Source organism: Heloderma suspectum, chromosome 12 (assembly GCF_057233095.1).
Source record: "Heloderma suspectum isolate Gila_16-S chromosome 12, 16-S_ref, whole genome shotgun sequence".
Taxonomy (NCBI): domain Eukaryota; kingdom Metazoa; phylum Chordata; class Lepidosauria; order Squamata; family Helodermatidae; genus Heloderma; species Heloderma suspectum.
The window spans coordinates 34,406,408-34,431,104 of NC_139469.1; the positions used below are offsets into that span (position 1 = coordinate 34,406,408).

A 24,697-nucleotide genomic window follows, 5' to 3' on the forward strand; every position below is an offset into this window, starting at 1 on the left:
TGTGTGCTAATCTGCAAGTGAGATGAGCAACATATCCCAGAATATAATGCCCATTGTTCCAGGCTTCTAGTCTTCTTTTCCTTTGGATTTTATTTACTAGTAAGTTGTGTGCCTGGGTGAGGCAGAATGTTTCTTTGGGTATAAATGGCTGGATTTGAATATTTACAAAATGCCTAATAATGTTTCATGTTTCCAGAAAACCAGCTCCAGCTGGATTGTGATGCTCCGGGCTGGCTGAGCATTTTTTCCTGCCAGGTGTAGTGGCTTCTCCAGCTCATTAGCTCATTGCCAGGGGCCCCGCAGTTTGGAGCAAAGGAGGCCTGCTGTGATTGTATATGCATTTAGACTGGCGGGGGCTGGGCTTTGCGTCCGGCCCAGTGAATGCGGGGGGACTTGGAGTGGGTTTAGTCTCGAGCCAGGGGACAGGCTTCTTGTTGCAGATCTGCCACAAGACCCACCAACCAGAACTAGGTGCAGACTTGGTGTAGCTTGGGGGTATGGGGGGGGGGGCGCAGACATGCCAGTCAAGGAACAGCGTGCCTCTGAGCAGGTGCTCAGCCCCTGGAATTTGTTTTCAGCCCCAGAGCTGAGCTCACCATCCATTCAACGCTAAAACCCACTCCTGGCATCCAAGCATTCTTCATTTCAGCACCCTAATTTAGAAGTGTGTGTGGGGGGGAGCCTTTGCTGATCTATTGCAAACTACCCAGAGATCTACCGGTAAATCTCAATCTACCTTCTGCCGATCCTATCTTAGGTGTGAAACAATAAAAATAAGCTGCCCACGGAGGAATTCCCCACCACCATTACATCCCCTGTGTTTCTGTGTGAAACATTCTTCTCTCAGCAAGCTTCTTGATTGGAAAGGGGCAATGGCAGAGTAGTGCCTCGTACAGGAATGCGACAGGCAGCCTCCTCTGAGGGCAGGATGTCCTCTGCATTGGGAGCAAAGCAGAGATGCAACACAATTCCTTGCCCCCCTCCAACCAGAGTCTGATCGGAAGGAGGCCAGAGCATTGACTCCTGCAGAGAGGTGGCAGGCACCTTCCAATGTGGGCCAGCAACATGGGCTTTGAATTATTTCATTATTTATTATTATTATTTGTTCTCTTGTGGCACACAGTTTGGGGATTGCTGTGCCCGAGTGGTGGGCTTGAAGGTGGGTGTGGTGCGAGAACTCGACAGGGAATTGGGGTGATGAAGAGCATGAACAGCAGGGCCCCTAACAGGGACACGGCCAGGGCAGTAGCAAGAAGGTGCCTCTGGGGTCCTGCTCGTGGAGGTCTTGTGAAAGGTGAGAGGGAGCGAGAATGAAGGCATGGGGCAGGGAAACTCTCCACTTGACCTGCATATTCCAGCAGGGGACCAAGGCTGAGGCCAAGGACAAGATGTCACCCCCCTCCATTCTACATACATTGAATCTTCCTTCAGCGCTGGCAATGGGACCAGGTCCTCCAACACGCCCAAGGACAGCAGTCTGGTTTATGGGGTTCAGAACAGGCTCCACTGAGAGAGGAGAATGCTTGGGGGCTCAGGAGGAATGGCCAGGCGGGTTCCATTGCTTCCCCCAGCATCTGCCGCCTGAGGCAGTTGCCTCACTCTGCCTAATGGTGAGGCCAGTGAGAATCAGGAGGAGGGATATGGGATGACTTATCCCACAGCCTAAAGCCACAGAGGACCACCCCTAGTTTTAAGGTGGGTGTGGTGAGAGAACTCTCCAGGAAACAGGACTGGAAGCCTTCTCCAGTGGGAATCCTAGGTCACCACATCACATGGATCTCGCAGGGTGGTGGTGCATGGGGACGCTGGGGGCAGCAATAAGAGCTGGTCCCATTTCGTGTCCTGAGCTCTCTAAAAGCATCCTGAGGCATTCCTGCCACTTGCGGGTTTACCAGGCGTGACGTGCTGCATCTGCCAATGCCTCGGTCTGCAGATTTATGAACTTTTTAACAACAGGCTTCGTTAACGTGAGCCTTTGACATGATTCTGAATTAACTTCTAAGGCTGGCCCATCCTGGGGGGAAACTTTGATGTCTCTTTCCCTGACGTGCTTCCCTCACTGAACAGAGAGATGTTCTGCAAAGTGCTTGCCATGTCAACTTTTCTGCATGATTGCAAATGTTCCATGCTGGACAGAGAAGGCAGCCGCTACCCGCAGGACCCGCACAGTTACTGAGACGGTTGGGGTTGCAAGATTAAGGGAAGAAGACCCTGGCTGGCTTTAATGTTCAGCCGGAGAAGGCACGGCCAGAAGCCAACAGTGCTTTCAATCCTCCTTCATGGATTATTTGGTCATTGGACTGCTCAAAAAAACAAAACAAAAACTTGTCTGTCCTGTCAAGTATTGTCAGACAACATCCCCTGTCCCATCAGGAGAGGCCAGCCGAAATTAACCATACAGTGGAGAATCCACACAGAAAGGGCTTGGCCAAGTCAGCCGCAGATGCAACTCCAGTGAGGGAGTTGATGGGGGCTCCGGGCACGCCGATTCAGTTGTCTCTTTTTCTCTCTTCTAGAATAAAGTCTTGAATGTGGATGGTGTGAAAGTAAAGTTGCAGGTAAGGCAAACTCTGTCTTTCTTGTAGTCATCCATTCGTTCATTACATTTCTATACCACTCAATAGCTAAAGTTTTCTGGGCAGTTCACAAAAATCAAAACCCTAAAATAAAATATGATAAAACATAGTATAAAATGTTTCACATACAAAAATTTAAACCAATTCGAAACAGCTAAAAACAATTAACAGTAAAATACCAGGACCCAATGAAACAACTAACAATAAAAAGCCCCATCATATGCTGTGAAATGTGTGAGAATAGAGGAAAGTCTGGTGCCAAAAAGATGGCAACGGTGGCACCAGGCAGACTTTACTGGGGAGAGCATTCCACACTGGGAGGGCCACCACCGAGAAGGCCCCGTGTTGCTAGCCTCCGAACTTCCTGAAGAGGAGGCCCTCAGATGTTGATTGAAGTGTAGAGGTGGGCTCATACCGGGAGAGGTGCTCCGCCAGGTATTGCAATCCCGAGCTTTCAAATTTTGTTGTGCTCAGAGGACTGGTGCCAAGTTTATCTGCTTCCCTGGAAAAGCCACTTGTTCATGTATTCTGTACAGCAGGTAGTAGTACCCTGGTACTAAATACTTGTTAAATAAGTTGTAACAGCAGCACCTAAAAAGAATGAATAATGTCCTACAGCTGAGAGGGAAATCAGATGTAAATACTTAAAGAGTATTTACTGCAGGTTCTTCACCAGTGGTGTGATCCCAGCTTCACGGATTGCATGACAGACAGATATTCCAGCAAGGTAGATACTGGGTCAGCGGTCAGTCGTGTTTATTTTTAAATTTACGATATACAATAATTCAAGCATCCTAGGAGAAAAAATGGTTATTTACACTCAGTTTCAACACTGGATCATTAAACAGGTAGGGTTTGAGCCCCAATCACATATCTGCCCCCAAAGCACAAGAAAATACCCATTTCAGAGAAGGCAAACTGATAATGCTCAGGCAAAGCACCCTCCCAAGACAACATGCACGCACACCTGGCAAAACACACCCTCCCCCAAAAGCAAAGCAAAACAAACAGGCGAAACATGTGCCACCCCACACCAGCCAGCCAGCCAATACACACTAGATCACATCAGGAGAAAACAGAAACAGGACACAGGGCCCAAGTGAAACACCCCCTGGCTCTTTGCCATCTCCTCCAGCCCTCCAGGATGCTCCCCGCCTTTTTCTTGCCACTGGGCGTGTTTCAAAATGAAGTGCAGGGCTGTTTTCTGGGAATGCCTCTGTGGGGCCTAGAGGCATTCTTGGACATAAAGGTGGCGCTGATTTGGAAGGTGCCAGCCTCCCAGCTTTTAAAAATTTGTATTTATTTATTTTTAATTGGTTGCTTCAGATCCATACAATTAAGAGATCAGGAGGGGCAGGGAACCTGGCGGGCAGCCAGGAGGGGGTGTCTGCAGGCACAAGGTTGCCCAGGGGCAGCACACTGGGGACCCCAGCACCTCTGCCTCCATTTCCCTTCATCACTGGCTGGCTTTCCATAATGGAAGCCTTGTGCCTCTTGTGGCCCAGCGCTGCGAGACGTCTTCTGCCAGCTCTCGTACAAGAGTTCCTGGAACATTGCTAATTTATTTTGTCCTCCTGCTCACGGTTCTTTGGATCCAAGCCAGAGATCTTGAATATCCATTAGGTTTCGCCCAGTGGCTACCCATCTACTTCCCCCGTTCACCGTCCTATAGGAGGGACGCTGTGCAAAGCAGTCCTTAGTTCTCTTCGCTCTAATGATGTTGGCGTTCCACTCCCCGCATGAGAGAGGAATGGGTCTTCCCATGAAAACACACCAGTCCACTAAGGGCAGATAAATCTAATTATCGGTGTGTCCTTTCAACTGTCTTGTCAGGTGGATTTCCCATTTAAGAATGCACTGTAAGCTCTTTGCCAAGTCAAATGGGGAGTGCTTTAGTATTCCATCAGGTTGAGCATAGTGCAGCCCCGCTTGAGAGATGTATTACTCATGCCACCTTTGGTCTATTATTATCTCTATCAGCGTCCCTCTGTGGGCTGTGAAAATTAATCATGTTTCAAATTGATTGGACCCTTCAGCTCATCATTAAAAATAACACTTTCCAGAAAGCTGCCTTGGTGATGGAGGGGACAGTTTGACTTTCTTATTATTTCAACAAAGAACAACTTTATATTTCTTCCCTTCATTTTTCAAAATTATCACAATTCTGTAATCCATATACTGTAATACCTTTATTAGGCCAAATCAAAGGTTACAAAAAATGTAAATATCGATTACATTGTGCGTGTAATTAATAGTAATATTTACCAGCCTTGATTGGTGGTTCAGATGCTGCAATGCTGGGTCCTGTTCTGTGCTCACCCTTCCTTCAAACTGTACATCTAACATGTATTCTTACACACTAAACACTGGATATTGCCTGTAACTGTACATACCCATTGGCTGAACAACTTTATTTATTTATTTATTACATTTCTGCGCCACCCAATAGCTGAAGCTCTCTGGGTGGTTCACAAGAATTAATGTCATGGAATGTTCACAAATATTCTCACTGTTCAGGACCTGGAGGAAACCACCAACAATGGAATGATGATAAAGTGCAGGTCCTGTGTGGGAAGTGAAAGGTCTGTTTGGCTTGGAAAAATTAGTTGCAAAATAAATTGACAATATGTAATGTTAACTTCTGTGTTTCTTATCACAAAGACACAAATCTAAGTAATTACGCCAGTACTGAAGGAACTGCACAACTATTCCCACAAGTCCTATGGGGTTTAGGCCTGTTTTCAGCCCCCAAGCCATACAGCATACCATTTTTGAAAATGGGAGGAGTTGCTAGAACAGTTTGTGATGCAGCATGGTGTGAGTGGGGGGAGTTTGCTGTCGTCCCCCCCAAAAAAGTCAAACTTTTCTCTAAGCATGGGCATGCCTAAAGGAGCTATGTCAATCCCAGCCTTAGTATTTTTTACATGTAATTGCCATATGGGCCAATTTAAGAAAAACACAGCAGCAGCAAAATTTTGTTTATGGAAGAATATTGGGCTGTATTCACACCTAGATAGATCCCATTGAAATCAATGTTAAAAGTTTGTCATGACAAACTGAAGTTCCATTTATTTCAATGGGACCTAAGTGTAAGTAATGTGGTTTGGACCCAAGTCAGTGAATTTTGAAAATTTTTATAAACTCCTTAAAGGAGTTTATAAAAACTCCTTAAAGGATTCTGCTTCCTCCCAGCTTGGTGGCAGTTGCACCAACAGGAAAGAGAAGAATCACTGCATCCTTTCCCCCTTGGTTGACTCTTTGTGTATCAGCATATTGGGTGGAAGAACAGATATGCAAGTTCGTGTCTTCCTCATGCATTTTTAAAATTTTTTTATTTTTTTATTTTGTTGTCTTTTGCTGATTGCCATTTTCAGATCTGGGATACTGCTGGCCAGGAGAGATTTCGCAGTGTCACACACGCGTACTACCGGGATGCCCATGGTAAGGACCTGTACATATTTCTTACTTTCTGATGAAGAATTGAGTAGAGTGGGACAAGGTGAAAAATTAAAAAGAATGAATCTGGTTGAGATCTAAGGTGCCATCAAAACTGCTCTTCCACTTTGATGTTCAGGTTGAAAGGACTGCTTGGGGGAGAGGGGACAGGAATATATTCCCCAAACCTCTTTAATTGTGAAAATGTTCATCTTTTTTCAGTCACATTCACTGCCATTGGTTGCTGCTGCTTTGGTATCAATTTCCCCTTCTACTTACTGCTTCCTCATCTTCTCAGATTCGTGACATGGGCAATCCCAGCCAATCCGGGATCATGCAGTGAGCAGGGCCAAGAAACTACATAGCCAATCTGTTTTAATTTTTGTGAACCGCCCAGAGAGCTTCAGCTATTGGGCGGTATAGAAATGAAATGAAATGAAATAAATAAATAAACAAGTAAATAGATAGATAGGCAAATGAGGTCAGATAAAGCCAACTGAGAGTGAGGGCAACGCATTCAAACACTTTTGAAGCAATGACTGAAGAACAGCCGGAAGGGAAAGGTGCCTTTTGTTATTACAGAAAACGTTCACAAAAAGCAGCGAGCACTTCCTTCTTGTCCGTATTAAAACCACACTCTGGTTCTGGCTGTGTTTTTGGCTCTCCTGCTTGCTTCCTCAAGTTCAGCACAGTACCTTAATGAGGACCAACTAAGAAGTCAGGAAGATGTGAGGCAGCTTTTAAGTTCCAGACTGTTCCTTTGGGGTGGATGTTGAGCAGAACAGAAACCCAAAAAGCAGGGGATGTTTCTGGGCAAAACAGAAACCCCAATCTACAGACGGGATGGAGTTTGTCCCTATTGTTGGAGAAGCAAAGAGAGGGATGTATTTACAAAGGGACAGGAAAGGGGATCTCGCTTTCTCCCCAGAAGTAGATCAAAGACACTGTTCGGTTGGGGTGGTTTAAATTGATCTGGCCCAGTTTTAGAGCTGGCCTCTTCCTTCTGTTGTGTGTTTTGAACTGGTAGAGTTCCCGACTGTGGCAAGGAATTCCTAATGGAGTGAGCCATAGCATGAAAGGCCCCTTTGCATTGTCAAGGGCTGAAGGGAAATGTCAGCAGCTTCTCTCTGTGAAGTGCTTCATATTCAAATTGGAGTTCCCCTCAAAGTCAGGCAAGCGGCCCCATGAAATGCCTTGAAGTCACACTTGGTTAATGAGCAAAGGGAAACTTCCATGCTGGAAGCTTCATGGGTCGGCAGTAACAGGAAACTGGAGTTTTTGTAAATAGGTTGGTTCTACTACAGAACAAGAAATGTGCAGCAAGTGAGGTGCTTCTCTCTAGGTGAGCAGGCTGCTGATCGTCTAGGGTGAGAAGCAGTTGCCCCCAGGTGAGTAGGCAAGTATCAAATTGTCACTCCTGTCAACAGACTGTCCAACCATTGACAAGAGCACCGTGAGAGCAGATCTGGCCAAGGACAATTTGTTTCCCCGACCAACTCTGCAGCACAGTCCAGAACAGACACCCAGAATATTTTGTAATGGCGGAAAGCACGCTGCGGCAGATCTCCAGCAATACTTGCAGCAATTTGACATGAGGATCCCAATTTCTTCTGTGACACTGCAAGGGAGCCTGCAGCACACCCATCTGACCACAGCAGCTTCACTGATGGCTCTAAAAATGGGAGCACCCCTCTTGCCCGCTTTTGGCCTTGAAAAGCTGGGGAGGCAGGGGGCAGAGGGGTGAAAGAGGGATGCCTGTGTGGAAAGTTTTTGTGTAGGTCTCAACTAGCCGGCCCAGTTGTTGGCTATCGGGGCTTTTGAGAGCTAAAGACAGCAGGAAGAATGCCAGCAAATTTTGCTTCCCAAATGCTTGTATTAAACATTCCATAATGAAATTTGAGAGTTCTCAGAGGATTAGTGAATGGCAGCGACTAGGCTCTCAAGTGAAAATGATTGAAATGCTAGTTTAAAAATGCAAAGTTCCAAGGGAGTTGCTTCTGGAAGTATCATTTAACTCTGCCGCGGCACAGGGAGTAGCTCCTGTGATCCCCGTTCATGCCACTCAAATCCACCTATTACGTTTTGCTTCAGGGCGTGTGTGCACGTGCGCGCGTGCGCGTGCGGCACTTGCTCCAAAGGGTCAGTCCACCTTCCGATATGATCATCGAATGCCCTAATTTGCGGAATTGCCCTGATTTGGTCATTACAAATGCCCTGATTTCAGCGGCAGCCCACATGGTTTGCGGTACCCAGGGATCATCCCAAAGCAGTGGCAGGGCAGAGGTGCCCCTGCTCTCCCTCTAGACCCTGTGGGAATCACCAGCCTTGAGGAGGGGGCTCCCATTTCCCATGCTTCAGATGCCAGACACCTACGCCTTTCCCCCAATTACCTTTCGTGGTTAGGTTTCCTCTTCGGCTGTATCTGGATGCTCTGGAAAGTGTCACACACCTTGTGCAGCCTTTGCTGTAGGACTGACAAGGGGGAAACGAGTGCTCCCTCGTTTCCCCCTAGTTTTGCAGCAGAAGCCGGACATACGGGGTGCTGATTGGCTCACTCCTGTGCTGGCACATGGCCCTTCCCTCCCCTGGTCCCTGGGTCAGTCCCCCCCCCCCGTAGGAGGGGGCATACCAGGCAGCAGGTGTGGCATCCCCCCCCTTTGGGTGCTGCTGCTTCTTTAGCAATGGCGGGGCTGCCGTCCTCTTGCCCCCAAGGCCCTGGGATGACATCCACCTGGGGCAGACTGTGAGAAAATGGCGGCCACCAAGAGGAGCTGTGCTGCTGCAGGGTGTGTGGGAGTAGCAAATTCACATGCCCCCCGCCACTCACTCCCCTTGAAAAATCACCAAAATGTCCCCATTCCACCGTGTACGAATGAGCCAGTGAATGTTGGTTCAGCCCTTGTGCAGCGTGTATGTTTCTGCGTTTGTTAGGAGGAAGCATGAAATACGCATAAACAAGCAGTTCCTCTTACATAAAATAATTTCAATTTTCTTTTTTAAAAAACCACTCTAGGAGTTCAAAGGAAGCATTGAGAAGTTGCCAGTGTACATCTCAAGAGTCATTTAGGCAGAGAAAACTAACCTTTGGAGCTGATGGCCTTCCACATCTTGTGGTCAAAATGGCTGCAGCATCGCGATACCTTTGCACCCTCTTTTGACATATCTCAGTCCCAAGCATCTTCTAAGCAGGAGCTGCCAGAACCCCACCCCAGGCTCATCTGGAGCTCAGGAGGAGAACCCTCCCACAAGCAGAGCCCTTTATGCACAAGGAGTCCTACTCATCATGCACTTCTCCCGGGCATAAGGACTCTAGCCTGTCTCTTCAGGGGTCGGTGCTCCTGGTGGGCATTCCGCCTCTGGAGCAGAGCTCCCTTCTGTCTGGGGGCTGGACTCTCAGCAGTCTCCCCCGAGGACCCAAGCTCTTCCTGGACCACTGTCACAGGGGGTTCCCTGGCCATTGCCAGTTACTGGGGGCTCTGGGCCCTCCTCTGAGGAGGAAGCCCCTTGTGGGGGCATGACACCCCCCTCCCCCAAGAATGAGTTTAAAGCCCCCTTGATCAGGTTTGTGAGGCTTCTGCCACAATTATTTCTCCCAGTCCCTGGAAGGCGCACCCCATCGCCTGCACGTAGACCTTCTTATTGGTATTGCACAGGAGCGCAGAATGTCCCAGATTCTCCCGGTCTTATGTGCCGCGGTCTTCTACTCCCCCACCTCTTGCCCGCCCTTTGTTGCGTTCTGCCTTGCACAGCTCCCCCTTACAGGAAGACCTCCTGCCTCCCCGCTCAGTACCTTCCATCCTCCCAGATCAGCTGCAGCGCAGAGGGGCACGCCTCCAGCCCCTTCACCTTCTCTTCCAGCAGAGCCAGGAGCTCGCGCTTGCTGCAGGAGTAGTTCATGCTGCCCTCAGGCAAGAAGGCAAATGGGGCACGCGCATACCTGACAGCTGCCGTGGTGCCCATGCTGCTAGGCTTTCCAGAGGCCTCTGCCACTTGCCTGGTCTCCCCCTCCACCTTCTCTGCAGAACTCCCATTTGCTGACTCCCAGGAAACAGCGGGCCTTGCTGCAGATCCCCTGCTGCACTCGCCCCCAGCCGTGGACTGTGGCCCCACCCACAAGCCACAGGCTTTCATAGCAGAAGGCTGAGTGTGGTGACCCACCAATTCACCAGCCAAAGCTCCACCTCAGGGCTTTTTTTTTTTTTAAAGCAGTTTGAAGGAGGGGGAGGAAGACACAAAATAGCTGATGATCCAGCAGCCTAAGCAAAGAGTGACAGAACACAAGCCCACATCACAGAGAGAGGGGGATTGAGAGAGAGAAAGAGAGAGAGAGACCTTCAGCCAAGCCGCAGACTAAGCTCAAGACCCACAGAGTCACCCCTCGTTGCTTTGCAGAGCAGTCCCACACAAAACACCCCTGTTTGCTCGCTCCATCGCTCACTCCCAGGAAACCGAGGATGAGTTGATTTAATAAGTCCTGCCTTGGTTGTTCTGTGTTGAAGGATCACCGATGCAAAGCAATCCCAAATGCTTCGTTTACAACTCACTGATATTCACATACGCTTTCTTCCTATGAAATGAAAATTAACCTTTCCCAGCAGAGTAGTCATTCTGACTGTCAAGCAGGCTGTGCTTATTCCATGGAGTTTTCCATCCTGGCAGAATGAGAGCGCACCCTAGAGATGGCCCCACACAAATACTAATGGGGATGCTCATCCTCTCCCAGCACCACTGCGCCACAAGGATTCCTTCTCACACAGGGGAAATTCAGTGTAGAGGTCATTTTGCCTGCAATGCAGGAAAATGTTTGCAAGTGGAGTTGGGAGAACGTTCTGGTAACAGTGTTTTATGACCTGCAGCATTTGGCTTCACCTCAGAACATGGTGGATGAAGCTGTTTGTAGCGGTGATATCTGCTGTTTGTAGTCTGGGGCATGTGGTTTTTCTAAGAAGTTAGCAGATCCGCAGCATGGCAATATCTTACTACTTGGCCGCCTCCTGGATATTTGTTGTTGTTGCTGCTCAGGCAGGATACGTGTGGAGGGCAGGCCTATAGGCTGGAGCAATCCTGCGGCCGCAGCTGGGATGAGCACGTCAGTTGTGCTCTTCCTATTGAGGGCCTGAACTTGTACCAATGACCAAACAACTTTGCCCATCTCTATTATCCCACCAGAAGGTAAGAAGAATTGTATAACACGGGAACCACCAATGTGTGGCAAAAAAGACATTTGTAACAGCCCCTATGGGCTGGTAGGAAGCGGTGGGCAGGTTCTGTCCTTGACACAACATTTTCCCCAAGAGCAGCACTTGTCTGGCTGGGTTCGGAGTACTTTGGGTCACCCAGAGAATCTTCTGGAACCATGATGTGTGGCAGGCCTGCAAGGCTTGTGGCCTATCACACCAAACGCAGCATGGTACTACATGTGGTACTACCATGTGGTCTTCCTGTGCTGGGCCGTGTTTTGGGGCCTGCCTCTGCTTTTGTAATCCCAGACAGGCAGCAAAAAAAGAAGATCCTGGCAGGCGCCCCAGTGCATTTTGTGGGCTAAGTTCATTTTAGGGGGTCACACAAGCTGTGTGGTCTCTGAGTTTATTTATTTATGACATTTTAAATCCACCAATAACCAATGTCATGCAAACAGATTGAAAATATAAAATACAATACAAATATTTAGAAGAAAAAATACAGTTCAGAGTTCATTGCTGTGGACATGGCTTAGTTTTTCAAGAGTACCCGAAGCTTTGCTATAGCTGAATTTTTTAGTGTTGTTGGCTAAGCCAACATTGTGTCTGGTCCCATTAGCGAAAGATTAATCTCTCTGCTGCAATGTTACCAATAATTGTCACATTTTGTAATTAAAGTGATGCTCATGTTTGCATCTCTCTGGGAGAAAGATGGGTTAAAGCTGGAATGGAATTTGTGTTATCATACGAAATGGCTAATCTGTCTGTGTTATATGACTATCATTATATCAAATGAGTGTTCTGCATTTGGGCTGTACTTTTTGGGATGTCAAAAAAGTATCTCTATTGAACATAAGGGCTTCTGAAGACTCTGCAAAACTTATTTGGGGCTTGGGATAATTTATCCTTTAATGAATTAATGTAATTGCTCAATTGTTTATCCTGAACGCTTACTTTAATTCATGTATTAATTTAAAGTCTGGTGTTTTGTTACATAAAACAAGATTAAACAGTTTTCATGGACTGGGGTAACAGACATAGATCTTCTGGGAAATCCAAAGAAGTTTCAGATTGCCTTGTTGGATTAGATCAAAGTGGGTCCAGCAATCTAGTCCTAGGAGTGGCTTGGCAAATGCCCCTTCTAAGGCTCACTATCAGCTAATCCAGGGGTGGGCAACATACGGGCCCCAGTGACCCTTGCTGTGCCTGCTACCGCCCCCACACTGCTGAACGTCGGTGGTGCAAAGAAACCAGTGATTTCCCACTGCAATTCGACTGCAAACCACTGCGGAAACTCAAAAGGGCCATGTTTGAGTTTCCATAGTGGTTTGCTACCCAATGGCAGCAGCAAACTTCTGCCTACCCCTACGGTAATCAACCAGAGACTGACTGCTTCAGAACATGAAGATCCCATTTTTGGTTGTCATAACTAGGAATGCTGGAGAAATTTGAGAGGGACTAAAATGAGTTCCGATTTCTAAGAATCTGACCTGTGGAATCTGCTGCGGACTGGCCTCCTCAGGCCGTGCGGAGTCTGTGGACTTTGGGATCTCTTTTTTTACTTTCCCGAAATTTACAGAAATGTATTTGTAGGAAAATACACACGTTTCTGCTGAGACATATGCCAGAATATACATGGGGAAAACGTGAATGGAATGGGGGACAATACGTTAAATGCTGCATACTAACAGAAATGACAGAAATTGTTGAGAACCCTCTTATGGAATTATTTATGTGTTTTCCCATATAATGGGATGGGGGAATTGAATCCCTCTGTGAACGGACACCAGAATGAACGACACCACGTAATCCACGAAACACACATGGGATGGATTTCACAAAATGCAGAGATCCCTAGTCATACCAATAAGCAGTGATAGATCTACCCTCTAAGAATTTGCGTAATCCCCCTTTTAAGTTGCTTGTGTTAGTAGCCATCACATCATCCTATGGCAGGGAATTCCACAATTTATTTATGTGCTGCTAGTATGTTATTGTCAATATTCCAAAACCATATTAGGGCAATACCTTCATTAGGCCAACCAAAATGTAACAAAATAGCATGCAAGCATTCAGGTTCTCCAGAAGTCTTCAGCAGGCTAAATGGTAGACAAAGCAAGAGTGGGGGAAGGAAAAAAGCTGGTTGATGCTGAAGCCACATTAGTTTTAAGATGGAATGTAGGGGAGGGACCAGACATTCAAATTAGACTCTACTACGTGCTGTAGTGGTTTCAGGCTGCACCTAGGACTGCCGGGATGAAGAAACAAACAATGGTTGATTGCCCATTTTTGAAAATGTAAATTTCATCTGTCTCCATCCTAAAACAAAACAAGCAGATTCCTTAGTAGGTAGAAAACAGAAGGAGAGAGAAACTAGACAGTTATATATTAACAAAGTTGGAGATAATTTTAGGTGGTGTGTTAGGTAAAAAAGAGCCACTTTTCCTCCACATGGTTGATCATTTCACAATTCTTGATTGTCTTTCTTCTCCCCGCCCCCTCCTAAGCTAACTTCCCTCCTCCCACCTTTTAAATGGACGGGGCTTAATTTCCTTGTCCTGTCCAGGGACATCCATGGGCTTTTCTACACGAGGCATTTATCATGTGCTCGTCATTCCCTATTCACGGTTGTTCACACAGGTTCTTTAGACAACATTGTGACCCTCCAGTTTTGCTTCTGTGTCTAAAGAACACTTCCAACGAGTTTTTTTAGAGCAGGGAAAGTGCAGTATTTAATTGTAAAACCGAAAGAACCTGCTTTTTTTACTTGTGTATTTGTGCTGTTCCACTATACCACAGTGCCACCTAGAGGCTATGTAGTAGAAAAGCGGGAAAGGAAACACCCATCATGTAGCGCTTGGATCTCACTTCTGAGATGAAACCAAAAGTAGATACAACGGATTAACAGCCTTGTGTAGAAAAGCTCCATGACTCCATCCACAAATCTGGAAAAGAGTCTCTAAACAAGCCCCCTGTGTTGCTCTACAGCGTGTCCCAATCTGGGTTCTTTCGAGGACTCAGGTAGTAGCGGTACTTCACTTTCAGCCACGGAGCAGGGCCTCAGCCTTTCTTAAGGGCTGAACTAATGAAAAGAAATGCCACCAGAAGGAGGGGCGGGTCCTGAGGTCCCTTCCCTCTCCTTGCCACAGAGACCCCTGAGGCTTCCATACCTCTGGCCAGGTCCAGAGCGGCTTTGGGGGTCACACAAGGCATCCCAGACCCGTTGGGTTATGTTAACCTCAACAGCTTCTCCCAACCATTTGCTGGCTGTTCTGTCATGCCCCAGCCAGCTCCCTGGAAATGGAACGAGAAAGAGACAAGACCAGCACCTCCAAGGAAGACCCTCATTGCTGGCCCTAGTACATCTGGGGCTAAAGGATAGTCAGTGGAAATGGACCAACCTTCCAAGTTTTTCACCCAAGAACTTGCCCTACTCAGGGAGGTTGTGGATTCAGAGTGCCCGACATCCTCCAACTGGTCCCACCCACCCTCTCCAACCTCACCCCCAGGATCAGAGACTGCAGTGGGTCCACGTAAAGGCCCAGACCAGAAGGTGTAGTGGTGGGAATGGGACACGCCCCTTCCCTTGTTGAGGCGGAGAACATGTTGGCCCTTTGGCAAGTGGAAGCCCCTCCCTTCCCTGGGTCCTGCCCAGGGCTGGCATCAAGGCTAGGCACGGTCGGGCTCTTGCCGAGGGCCCACTCCCCAGCAGGGGGCCACCGACAAGCGCCCCTGGAGCTGCTCTCCTCTTCGTCAGTACAGCCTGCTCGCTCACCTGCCTCTCGCTCCGGCCCAGGCAGTGGAGGAAGTGAGGCGGGGGAGCAGCAGATGCCACGTCCCCCTTGCCCCCTGGCGCTCTGCCTGGCAGGCAAGCAAGTGGCAGCAATGATGGAAAAGGGGATGAGGAGCCAGAGCCGCTGGTGACCATGGCAGCAAAAATACAGGCTCACAGAGGGAAGGCCCCGCTGAGGTTGTCTGGTCCAAGGGCCTTCCAATGCCTGGAGCCAGCACTGGTCCCGGCCTCTGCACGCCCCCCGGACATCATTTGCCATCTGTGCCCCCTTTGGACTATGCGCACGAGAAGACCCTGACTGAGCTGGGCCAAGGGAGCCGCTCTCCTCCTGGACCATGGGCGTGGCTGTTGCCCTTGTTCTCCTCTTCCCTGGCAAGCACGGCTCTGGCTGCCAGTGGCACGGCGTGGGAGGGAGCCAATTCCAGCACTTGGTGGCATTCTGCCACGCGCCGGGTCATTTTAGCTGTCCTCCCCTGTTCCCACGCAGAGAAGTGAGAAGTGTCCTTTTTGACTCTGGGCAGCCAGAACTGCGCACAGTACTCCAAACAAGGGTGCACTTCAAGGTTGCGTTGCTTTGCATCCCCAGCTCTTCTAAGCAGTCCGGTGTATCAGGGCAGAGTCCTGCATATACATCCTTTCATTTACAAATGTTCTAGCTGAGCAGGTGGGAAGCAAGCAGGCCTGTTTGGGGAGGAACCATTCGAAAGGTATTTTTTGTAAGCCACCTTGGGTGCTTTTTGAAAGCAGAGAGGCAGGTTATGAATGGTTTTAGTAAATAAAACAGTAATGCGGTAGTTTAGCATGAACATGGGTTCCCCTGAAAGCAACGTTGCCCCCTCACAGCCTTGAGAAGCTGCTCCTTCTCTGTGAGTTGCCAAACTCAGATTTTTCTCTTGCCCGATACAAACTGCGGAAGGGCTTTTGTCAGTCCGCCATGCCAGCCGCTTGTCACAGACACAGGTTGACGTTTGTTTGTTTGTTTATTAGACTTAAGGTTTATCCTGCTTCCCCCCCCCCCCTCAAAAAGAACACAAAGCAGCTTACAGCAATAAAATATAAACCACACATAGTAAAACCAAACCCGTATTACCTGTTAAACAACCGTCAGAAAACAGCAACATAAAAATCAGTACAGAGAAAGGAAAACAGCTGTAATATAGTCATAATGAGGATATTTTTTTTAGCTGAAGGCCCTCTAGGTTTTGGCCTAATGCCTAAAACCATCAGGTGTTGGGGCTTGGCAAATCTCAGCTGGAGGGGGGGGGCATTCCCCAGGGTGGGTGACACCACTAAAAAGGCTCTACTCCTTGTTGTCACCGGCCGGACCTCAAGACGTCTGAGAAATTTCGGTGGCTCAGCCGAGCTACCACGTATCTAAGATTATCTTGGCCCCTTTCTTGACCTTCTGTCATTTGGCCGAGAGGATGTTGTTCCAGCAGATGTTTGCCCTCCACTAGGTTGAATAGTTTCAATAGGCTGATCCCCTGTTTTTTTAGGTTTCATCTGCTGCTCCTCTCCCTGTTTTTTAAGGTTTATTTAAAAATGTTTATGTTTTGGGGGCTGTTGCTACATTGTTCTAAGCCATTGTTCTAATGGAAGGGGCAGGAAATACATTTTCTAAATAAACATTAAGCAAGCACTTTCAGGTATCAAGTATGCAAAGGCCTGGAAGGAAGGCACCATGTTGCATAACCAAAGAGCATGATGGTTAGGGGTGCTTCCAGAGGAAGCTTTTAAGGTGCCGTCACCCTGCCTCATTCGCCGATGTCTACACGGGGCCCAGATGATGTCTTCTACCCATGACCCTCTTGTGTTTTCTTACTGCTTCATCCATCATTTTCTTAATGCAAAAAAATCCATGAAGGAGAGAAAGATGAAGCAGCTGCACCATGTCGTCTGATTGCCCTTGCAATTAGACTGGAAGCCCCTATGACACTCTCGTGGCAGTCCGCACAAGCCCCTCACCCGGGCTGAGCATTGTGTGCAGAGTGTTTATCACAACTGAACTGAAGCACACAGTTCAGGGGCCAGCTGTGGGGAACGGACCCTTTATATAAATGTTCAGTCTCCGTTAAAACACAGGGGGCTTCCAGACGAGGCTTTCGTGGCGCCCTCACCCTGCCTCCTTCACAGACTTTATGGCGGGGAGCAGACGTCGTCGTCTTCGACTCACAACCCCCCACCCCACCCCGTATTTTCCCACGGGCTCTTCTGCTTTTTTTCTTGCCACAGAAAACCTGGTAAGGAGAAAAAAGAGGGAGGTGCTGCACCAGGCCTTCTGATCAGTGGCACAAGGAGCCCCCCGGTCGGGAGCCCCTGAATCTGGGCATGCGACGATGGCACTCTGTAGCACTGACCCGTGTTGCCTTCTTCTCCCCCACCCCCTCCCTTTCTCTTCAGCTTTGCTGCTGCTGTATGATGTCACAAACAGAGCATCATTTGACAACATCCAGGTAAGTCTTGACGGCTCTCAGTAGTTCATTTTATTTGGCTGTTACATTTCTGTACTGCCCAATAGCTGAAGCTCTCTGGGCGCGTCACAACAATTAGCTGCTGATATCCAGGGATGAGAAAACCCTGGTGCCACGACTCAGCGGCCACCAGGGCTCAAAGGACGGGTCTTGGCAAAATCCGTTGCTGCACAGGGCAGCAAGCGGGTGGCTCCATGTCCTCCCCGCTCCCCAGGGTGCTGGGTTTCCACCCACCCCTCTCTCTACCATAGAGGCCCAAACTGCGACCACCAGCTGTCCCCAGATCTCCCCGGGGAGAGACTTGAGTCCCCAAGCACCTCTCAGTTAAGCACTACCTGGAATAAAGGGGGGGGACCCCAGCACCCCCACAGCAAAACCAAGGTCTCTCTTCCTCTCTCTGGTACATTTGGGTTGCCGTCTCTCTCTCTCCTCCCAAGATGGCTGCTTCCTACGTTTTTAAAACCTTTTTGCACCCCTGGAGCTGGTGGAGGCTTTGCGAGCATCTGTGCCGTCTTCCTTCTCGGCGGGTTGGCTAACTGGGATGGTTGGTCACTGTTGTGGAACAGTTTGCAGGAAGAATCCCAGTGGCTTAAAAATGGGAGCTCAACAGAGAATTGGGCCCCCATGTTAAATGCAGCTGTGAGCAGGCTGGAGGGGGGCAGGACTCGCACATTGTTCTTGCATGCCCATTCTTCGGGAGGAACAGAAAGGAAGGCCAGGATCTCTCCTCCATCATCCCAGAGTGCAGGACACGGAATAACGGGCTCAAGTTACAGGAAGCCAGATTCTGGCTGAACATCAGGAGAAACTTCCTGACTGTGAGAGCAAGATGACACTGGAGCCCATTCCCTAGGGTTGTGGTGGGCTCTCCCACACTGGAGGCATTCAAGACGAGGCTGGACAGCCACCTGTCAGGGATGCTCCGACTTGGACTCCTGCATTGAGCAGGGGGTTGGACTCGATGGTCTCATAAGCCCCTTCCAAACCTGCTGTTCTATGATTCTATGAGAGCCTTCCATTCCAGGTGAGGCCTCCCCGTCTGTTCTCTTGCACCATCAACATCGTCCAACTGAACACCCTAAAGCAGCTTTCCCAACCTGGTGTTTTCCAGATGTGTTTATATACATACTGCTGGGGGTGATGGGGGTTGTAGTCCAACACATCTGGAGAACACCAGGTTGGGGGAGGTTGCCCTAAAACAAGGATGGACAACTTTGGGCAGTCCAGAGGGCAATTTCCAGCCCCTGGACTCCCCTGGCCATTGCACCACCCGTAGCGACAAAAGAATAAGCACTTTGCCACTGAAATTATGTGGCAAACAGCTATGGAGACTCAGAAGGGCCACATTTAGCTTGAAAACGAGCCAAATATAGCACTTGTGAGCCTCTCTAGTTGTTTGCTGCTGAACTGTGGTGGAAAACTGCTCATTTTTTGCCTCTGCATCACTGAATTTCAGCAGTGTAGGAGGGGCATTGGGGGTGACGGAAGGCACACTCAAGGTCATGGGGCCATATGCTGCCCACCCCTGCCCTAAAGAGGGAGTGTGTGTGTGCGAGACTCCAGCAGACTTCCCAGATGGCTCATGGTGTCCCATAAACAACTTGTTGCTTTCTAGTCCATAAAGTCACCTTGCTGCCAGAGGTGTTTGCAGCGTTTTCCCTACCTGATGCTAGTGGCTGATTTCTGAGCAGGATGCCCTTCCTCGGCAAGTTCTGTTGATACTACTTTCAGTTGCAAGGTGTGGCCTTGTTGGGCAGAGTGAACCTGCTCCCTTTTTCTAAGGAGTGAGGCCAATGAAGCAGGTGAGATAAATAAGAAAGATTTGTCCCTCTCATCCTCATGGCTTCTTTCCCCTGCCCACCTGTTCCAGCGCAAAACAGACATTTTGGAGTACACTGAATCATTCCCTGTACCTGGAAATCTGGCCATTGTCTCAGCTTCTGTGGCTCCACGAACCTGTGATGGTATTTATCCTGATACACAGTTTGGGCTGGCATGTTAGGAAGGTGGAGTGTCATATGAAAGTGGGGACCCAGTTTTGCAGGCACAAGAGAATATGCAGAAGAGCATGAGTGGCCCCGTCCCGGCCGCCGCTCTCCCGTTCAACGGGCCTGTGGTATCAGGGTTTGGAAAGGCCTCCCTGCTCCCTCTGTCTGAGGCCTTGGAGACAGTCCTGGGCTGCTGGTGGTTTGATGCAGTCACATATGCGTTTATACTTGTATACATTAAGTAAGAAAAATAACTCAGCCAGGATATGATTATTTTACTGTGTTTTTATTTTATGTTTTATCATTTCTGCAAACTGCCTTGATAGGTTGCTAGAAAGTGTTACATTAATTTATGTAATAAAAATAAATACTTTATCACGTGTTTTACAAATGACAGCCAGTCTCAAGCCAGGAGGAAACCTGCAGGATGCAGAATTAGATAGTTCACCAGACTAAGAAGCTTACAAGGATACCAATTATAACTGCAATAGCAAGTCAAAAGGCCAGGATATTGAATTTTGGCCTCTCTTGAAAGGTAACATTCCCCTCTGGGGCTTGAAGCAGCATCCTTTGTCTTCAGTGGATGATGGGGGAGAGGTGAGCTTCTGTGTGGCAATAAGGTCATTTGTTTAGTTGGAGGTGAAATATTTAGCCGGTGACATCTCATACTGTCTCATGTTTCCGGTCCCTTCTTTTTGGCTGGACCAAGAGTGTTCTTGTGGCACCCAGGGTCAGCCTAGGCCTCACTGGCTCAGCAGCCGTCTTTCCCCCGGTGAAGTGTAGGACTGCAGCAGAAACACCATCCCAAGCCACCTTCCTAGGCGTCGCCTTCTCCTACCTCCCACGGCAGCCAGTTCCAGTTGGGAAGTTGATCAAAGGTTTGAGCTTTGAATTGGTGTCTCAGACCCTTTAACAGCAAACTGATTCCACAGCTGAAGAAAGCAAGCCAGAGAAATGGGAAATAGAAGTGGAACACCCCTCATTCAGGGAAAGAAGATTTGTGGTATTCTTTACGTTTGGATAGCGCTGGACGTCTGGTTAAGCCTCATTAAATTACCCAAACATATGATCTAACAGGTAGTTTGATATGGAACTAGGAGACTTGGGGCAGTATCCAACAGTGTCATTCTGTTAGCGTAAATGATGTTGAGCTAGCAGAAGCTAGGTTCTGAACTATGCACAAGAGAACAATCCAACTCAAGTTACGTTTGTGCGAGCACGGTTGCACGAGTGGTTGTGCAGTATGCTTGCGCCACCCGCTGTGCAACGTTTGTGCATAACTCTTGTGCAGCCCATTGTGCAACCGCTTGCAAAGCCAGTTGCGCAAGGGCAATGGGCAACCGCTTGCGCAGTGGGAAGCTTCAGTGGAACTCCGCTAGCACTATTTGAGTTTGCAGAATGACACTGTTGGATCCTGCTCTTGAGGACAGACTGGCTGTTGCAAGAGGGGTTTTTCTTGCTCTTGAAAGTCTTTGGTGTCCCAGGGCCAGATGTTGCTGTAGAAAGTGACTGTTGCTTGGTACCCGTGACGTCACCAACCACCCTGCCACCCCCTCTCCCCTTAGAACTGTTTTGCATCTGCAACAATAAGTGTTTCTGGTGCTGGGGTGTGTGTTTTTAAAGGCAAACAGCTCATCTGACTCATGAGGGAACAGCCAAGACTGGAACGAATCCAGCATTTGGCTTCCTGCGATGTACACTTGGACTGCAAGCTGTGATACAGGCCATGAGCACTGTTTGCGGTGAATCCCTGCAATGGCTCTTCATTCTGGGTGTGTGCTGCCAGCCAGTCTCTGTGCTCTCATGCATTTGCTCCACAGAGCCAAAGATCCTAGCACCCAATTCAGACCTGCAGTGAAACCACCTGGGTAGATGTAGCCCTTCTTGGAAAGCTCTTGGCATGACTGATTCCCCACATGGCTTGGGCAGGTTTCGGCCATGCCAGCACAAAGCCCTGGCAGAGAAGGTTTGGCCTGGCACAGTTCACGCACCATGCATGAGTGTCTTGGCTTCTGCTGAAGCTACAGCCTGCCTTCTCTGGGGCCAGCCTGTGCCGCTTGCCCAGTAGATGCTTGGAGAGCGATAGTTGCCGGTCGTCAGGTCTGTTTTCTGTGACGGCCTTCTTCATAGCCGTCCTCCTGTTTGGGGGGTTCTGCCACTGTCCCCTTCCTTGCACTGGCTCTTGGGCTCGTTGCCTGCTGCCATAGAGCTGATCTTCTGCTGGCATTTCATTAAGCAGATTCTCTGGCACCATGTGGTGTCTCTGTTTGTTAATATAATGCTACATGTTTGTCAAAGGGACCAATAATTACAGCATTCTCTCCTTGTTCAAATACAAATAAAGAATTAGACATCTGCTGATTTACATGTTTTTTTCTTTTTCAGAATTGAAATCCCCCCTCTCCAACACACACACACACACACACACACACTCACTCACTTGGTTTGTAGTTTCTTGGCTGCCATGCCTACAGCTGAAGAATGTCTTGGAGATGCCTTCTTGCTGGGGGTTTTAGTTCTCTCTGTTTAGATGACCCTGGAAGGGCTGCTAGTTGGTTGTGCCTGGCATTGTCACAGAAAGCTTTGGTTCTGTTTCAGGCAGAACAAGAAGGAAGCTCCTGAAACAAATGCAATACAAGCACAATTTGTAGTAGATTTCAGAGACAAGGTTACACACGAAGGTGGAGCTGGACAGCACATTTCTTTGACTGTTGGTCTAAGGGTGAAGATGGATTTAATTTTGCACAGCAGGGCCCCCAGTTTGGAAACAACCTCATTGCATTCATTCCAAACATAGATTTTCTTCTCCAGGGCTGAACTTGTGGGGGTAGTGGCAGTTATGTGAGTTTATAGCAAGGGTCAGCTATAGATGACTGGCTAACACCTGTGATGTCACAAGGACCACACACACACAATATCCCAAATCATTTTTGCAAGTGTTTTTGTAGTATTTTCTGTTGGTTTTTAATTAAGGTAATTATTTAACAAATGTTCATGCAGCACTTAAAAAAAAAAAAGTTGGCAGTCCCTTGAAGTGTGACGGCGGAGCAAGGCAGATGGTCGAACCAGTGAATGAGTTGCTGATATGTTTGTCTGACATGCAGTTTGCTCAAGCTGTAGTGAAGAACCTACTGTGGCTTCTCTTTAAATGCCTTGTCTATCTTCACCCTAAGAGAAACATAGTGCCACTGACCAAAGACTATTTATGGCTTTAAATGCATTGGGCTGTTTTATGAATGAATAAATTTATCTCTGCACCCTTCAGTAAAGTTTTCTTTTATTGCACATCACAAAACTACAGCTAGAGCATGCAAGGAGCCATTTGTTCTGGCAGCCTGCCCCCACCCCCCAAAGCCCAGGAGAAAGGAGGGCTCCCCCGCCCCCCTTTTTATCAGTACATCCTTTTAAAAACTTAAAATTATGTCAGGGCTGCAATAAATTTGAGCTCAGAGCCCAGCTGGCTATTGAAAGTCCTCTTCTTTTTTTGAAGCCCCAGGATATTAATTCTGAATTTAAGCCCATGTTTGTTTGCCTCGTCCAGCCATGCAGAGATGGCATTTGCATCCTTATCAGCCTCTGCAGATGTCAGGCAATAAGTGTGCTAATTGTGCTGAAAACGCCCCCTGGCACAATTTCCCAAGGGCTTTGGCACTGAGCTTTTCTACACAAGGCATTGTGCAGTCATCATTCGCCTACTCACAGTTGCTTGCGGGTTCTTTAGACAAGGTTGTGACCCCCCAGTTTCACTTCTACTTGTAAACAGCACTTTTAGCGAGTTTTTTTTAAAGGAGGGAGGGCTTTTCTACTCAAGGCTGTTAATCTGCTGCATCTGCTTTTGGTATCGTCACAGAATTGAGATCAGAGCACTACATGAGGAGCGTTTCCTTTCTTGCTTTTCTGCTACATCACCTCTAGCTGGAACTGTGGTATAGAGGAATGGTGCAAATGCAGAAGAGGAAATTGCTCTTTCTTTCACCATCAGAAATAATACCCCATTTTCCATGCTCGTAAAAAAAACTCACAGAAAGTGCTGTTTACAAACAGAAGTGAAACTGGAATGTCACGACATCATGTAAAGAACTCATAAACAATTATGAGTACAGAATGACAAGTGCACAACATATGCCTCATGTAGAAAAGCTCATAAAATGGGTATTATTTCTTAAAAGTGAAAGAAAATGCTTTTTCCACTTGAGTATTTTGGAGTGTTCCACTATACCACAGTGCCACCAGAGGTTACGTAGTGGAAAAGCAAGTAAGGAAATGCGCCTCGTGCGGTCCTGGTATCTCAACGCTGTGACAAAACCAAAAGTAGATGCGACAGGTTAATGGCCTAATGTAGAAAAGCCAGACCGACTTTGAATGGTGGACCCCATGTAGCACCCTGTTGTGACTCGTCCCATCAGCCCTTCTTTTCCGGCCAGCTCTGAAGTGTGAGAGCGGTTTGGCAACTGGTGCCCAGAGGCACAGGGCCTGTGAACATGGGCCTCCACAGACCCTTCAGGTTGCACAGCCAAGACTTTGTCCAACCCCCTTTAAAGACACCAGAGCCATCACCATATCTTGCAGCAGGGAATGCCATACTTTTTAATTTATGTAACAATATTTATGAATTGCTTGCATTATTAAAAAAAATCCACATGATATATAATACGATGAAATACCATACAAACGTTTTAAAAGAGAAAACTGTAAGAGGGCAAACACAACATTGCCCTTCTGGGAAAACTGCCTGAAATTATGCCCTGGACAAAGACACGTTGTCTCTTGCCTTTCCTGAATCTCTTGTCAACCAATTTCATCAGAAGACTCCAAGTACTAGTTAAGGGAGAGGGAGAAAAACTCTTGCTTTACGCTTTCTCTACATCGTAGATAATTTTATAAGCCTCTTGTCCCATGTATAGTTGCATGTATCCCCTACCCCCATCACCTTTATTCTAAACTGAACTAAGAAGCTGAATTGTTATTTGCCAGCTTACCCCATGGACGGGGAGGGGGCAAATTATTTCCTATCCCCAACTGGCAGTGATCTTTCAGAGCCTGCCATGGGGTAAGCTTTTCCACCAAGCGACTATCAAAAAAGAAATGTTATTGTGCTGCAATTAACTGGCACTTGTCCCCTGGTTATGGCACAAGAGGGAGGGAGAGATCAAGGCAAAGTGTGTTCTGTTACTCCATCAGTGCCCTGCCACTGTGCAGGCAAATGGCTCTTCAGGAAGCTTCCTTCCCGCATGAGGCTCCTTCCTACCTTTTG

General features: G+C 48.1%; 1 protein-coding gene across 1 annotated transcript in view; it reads left to right on the forward strand.

Annotated features, from left to right (window-relative positions):
- The window catches only part of RAB26 (RAB26, member RAS oncogene family), a 198,848-nt gene that overhangs the window by 132,155 nt on the left and 41,996 nt on the right, over positions 1-24,697 (forward strand). Inside the window, exons 3-5 of the mRNA XM_084819037.1 lie at positions 2,517-2,558; positions 5,951-6,017; positions 17,385-17,437. Coding sequence (XP_084675163.1) covers positions 2,517-2,558; positions 5,951-6,017; positions 17,385-17,437 — 162 coding nt within the window. The remainder of the gene's footprint in view (positions 1-2,516; positions 2,559-5,950; positions 6,018-17,384; positions 17,438-24,697) is intronic.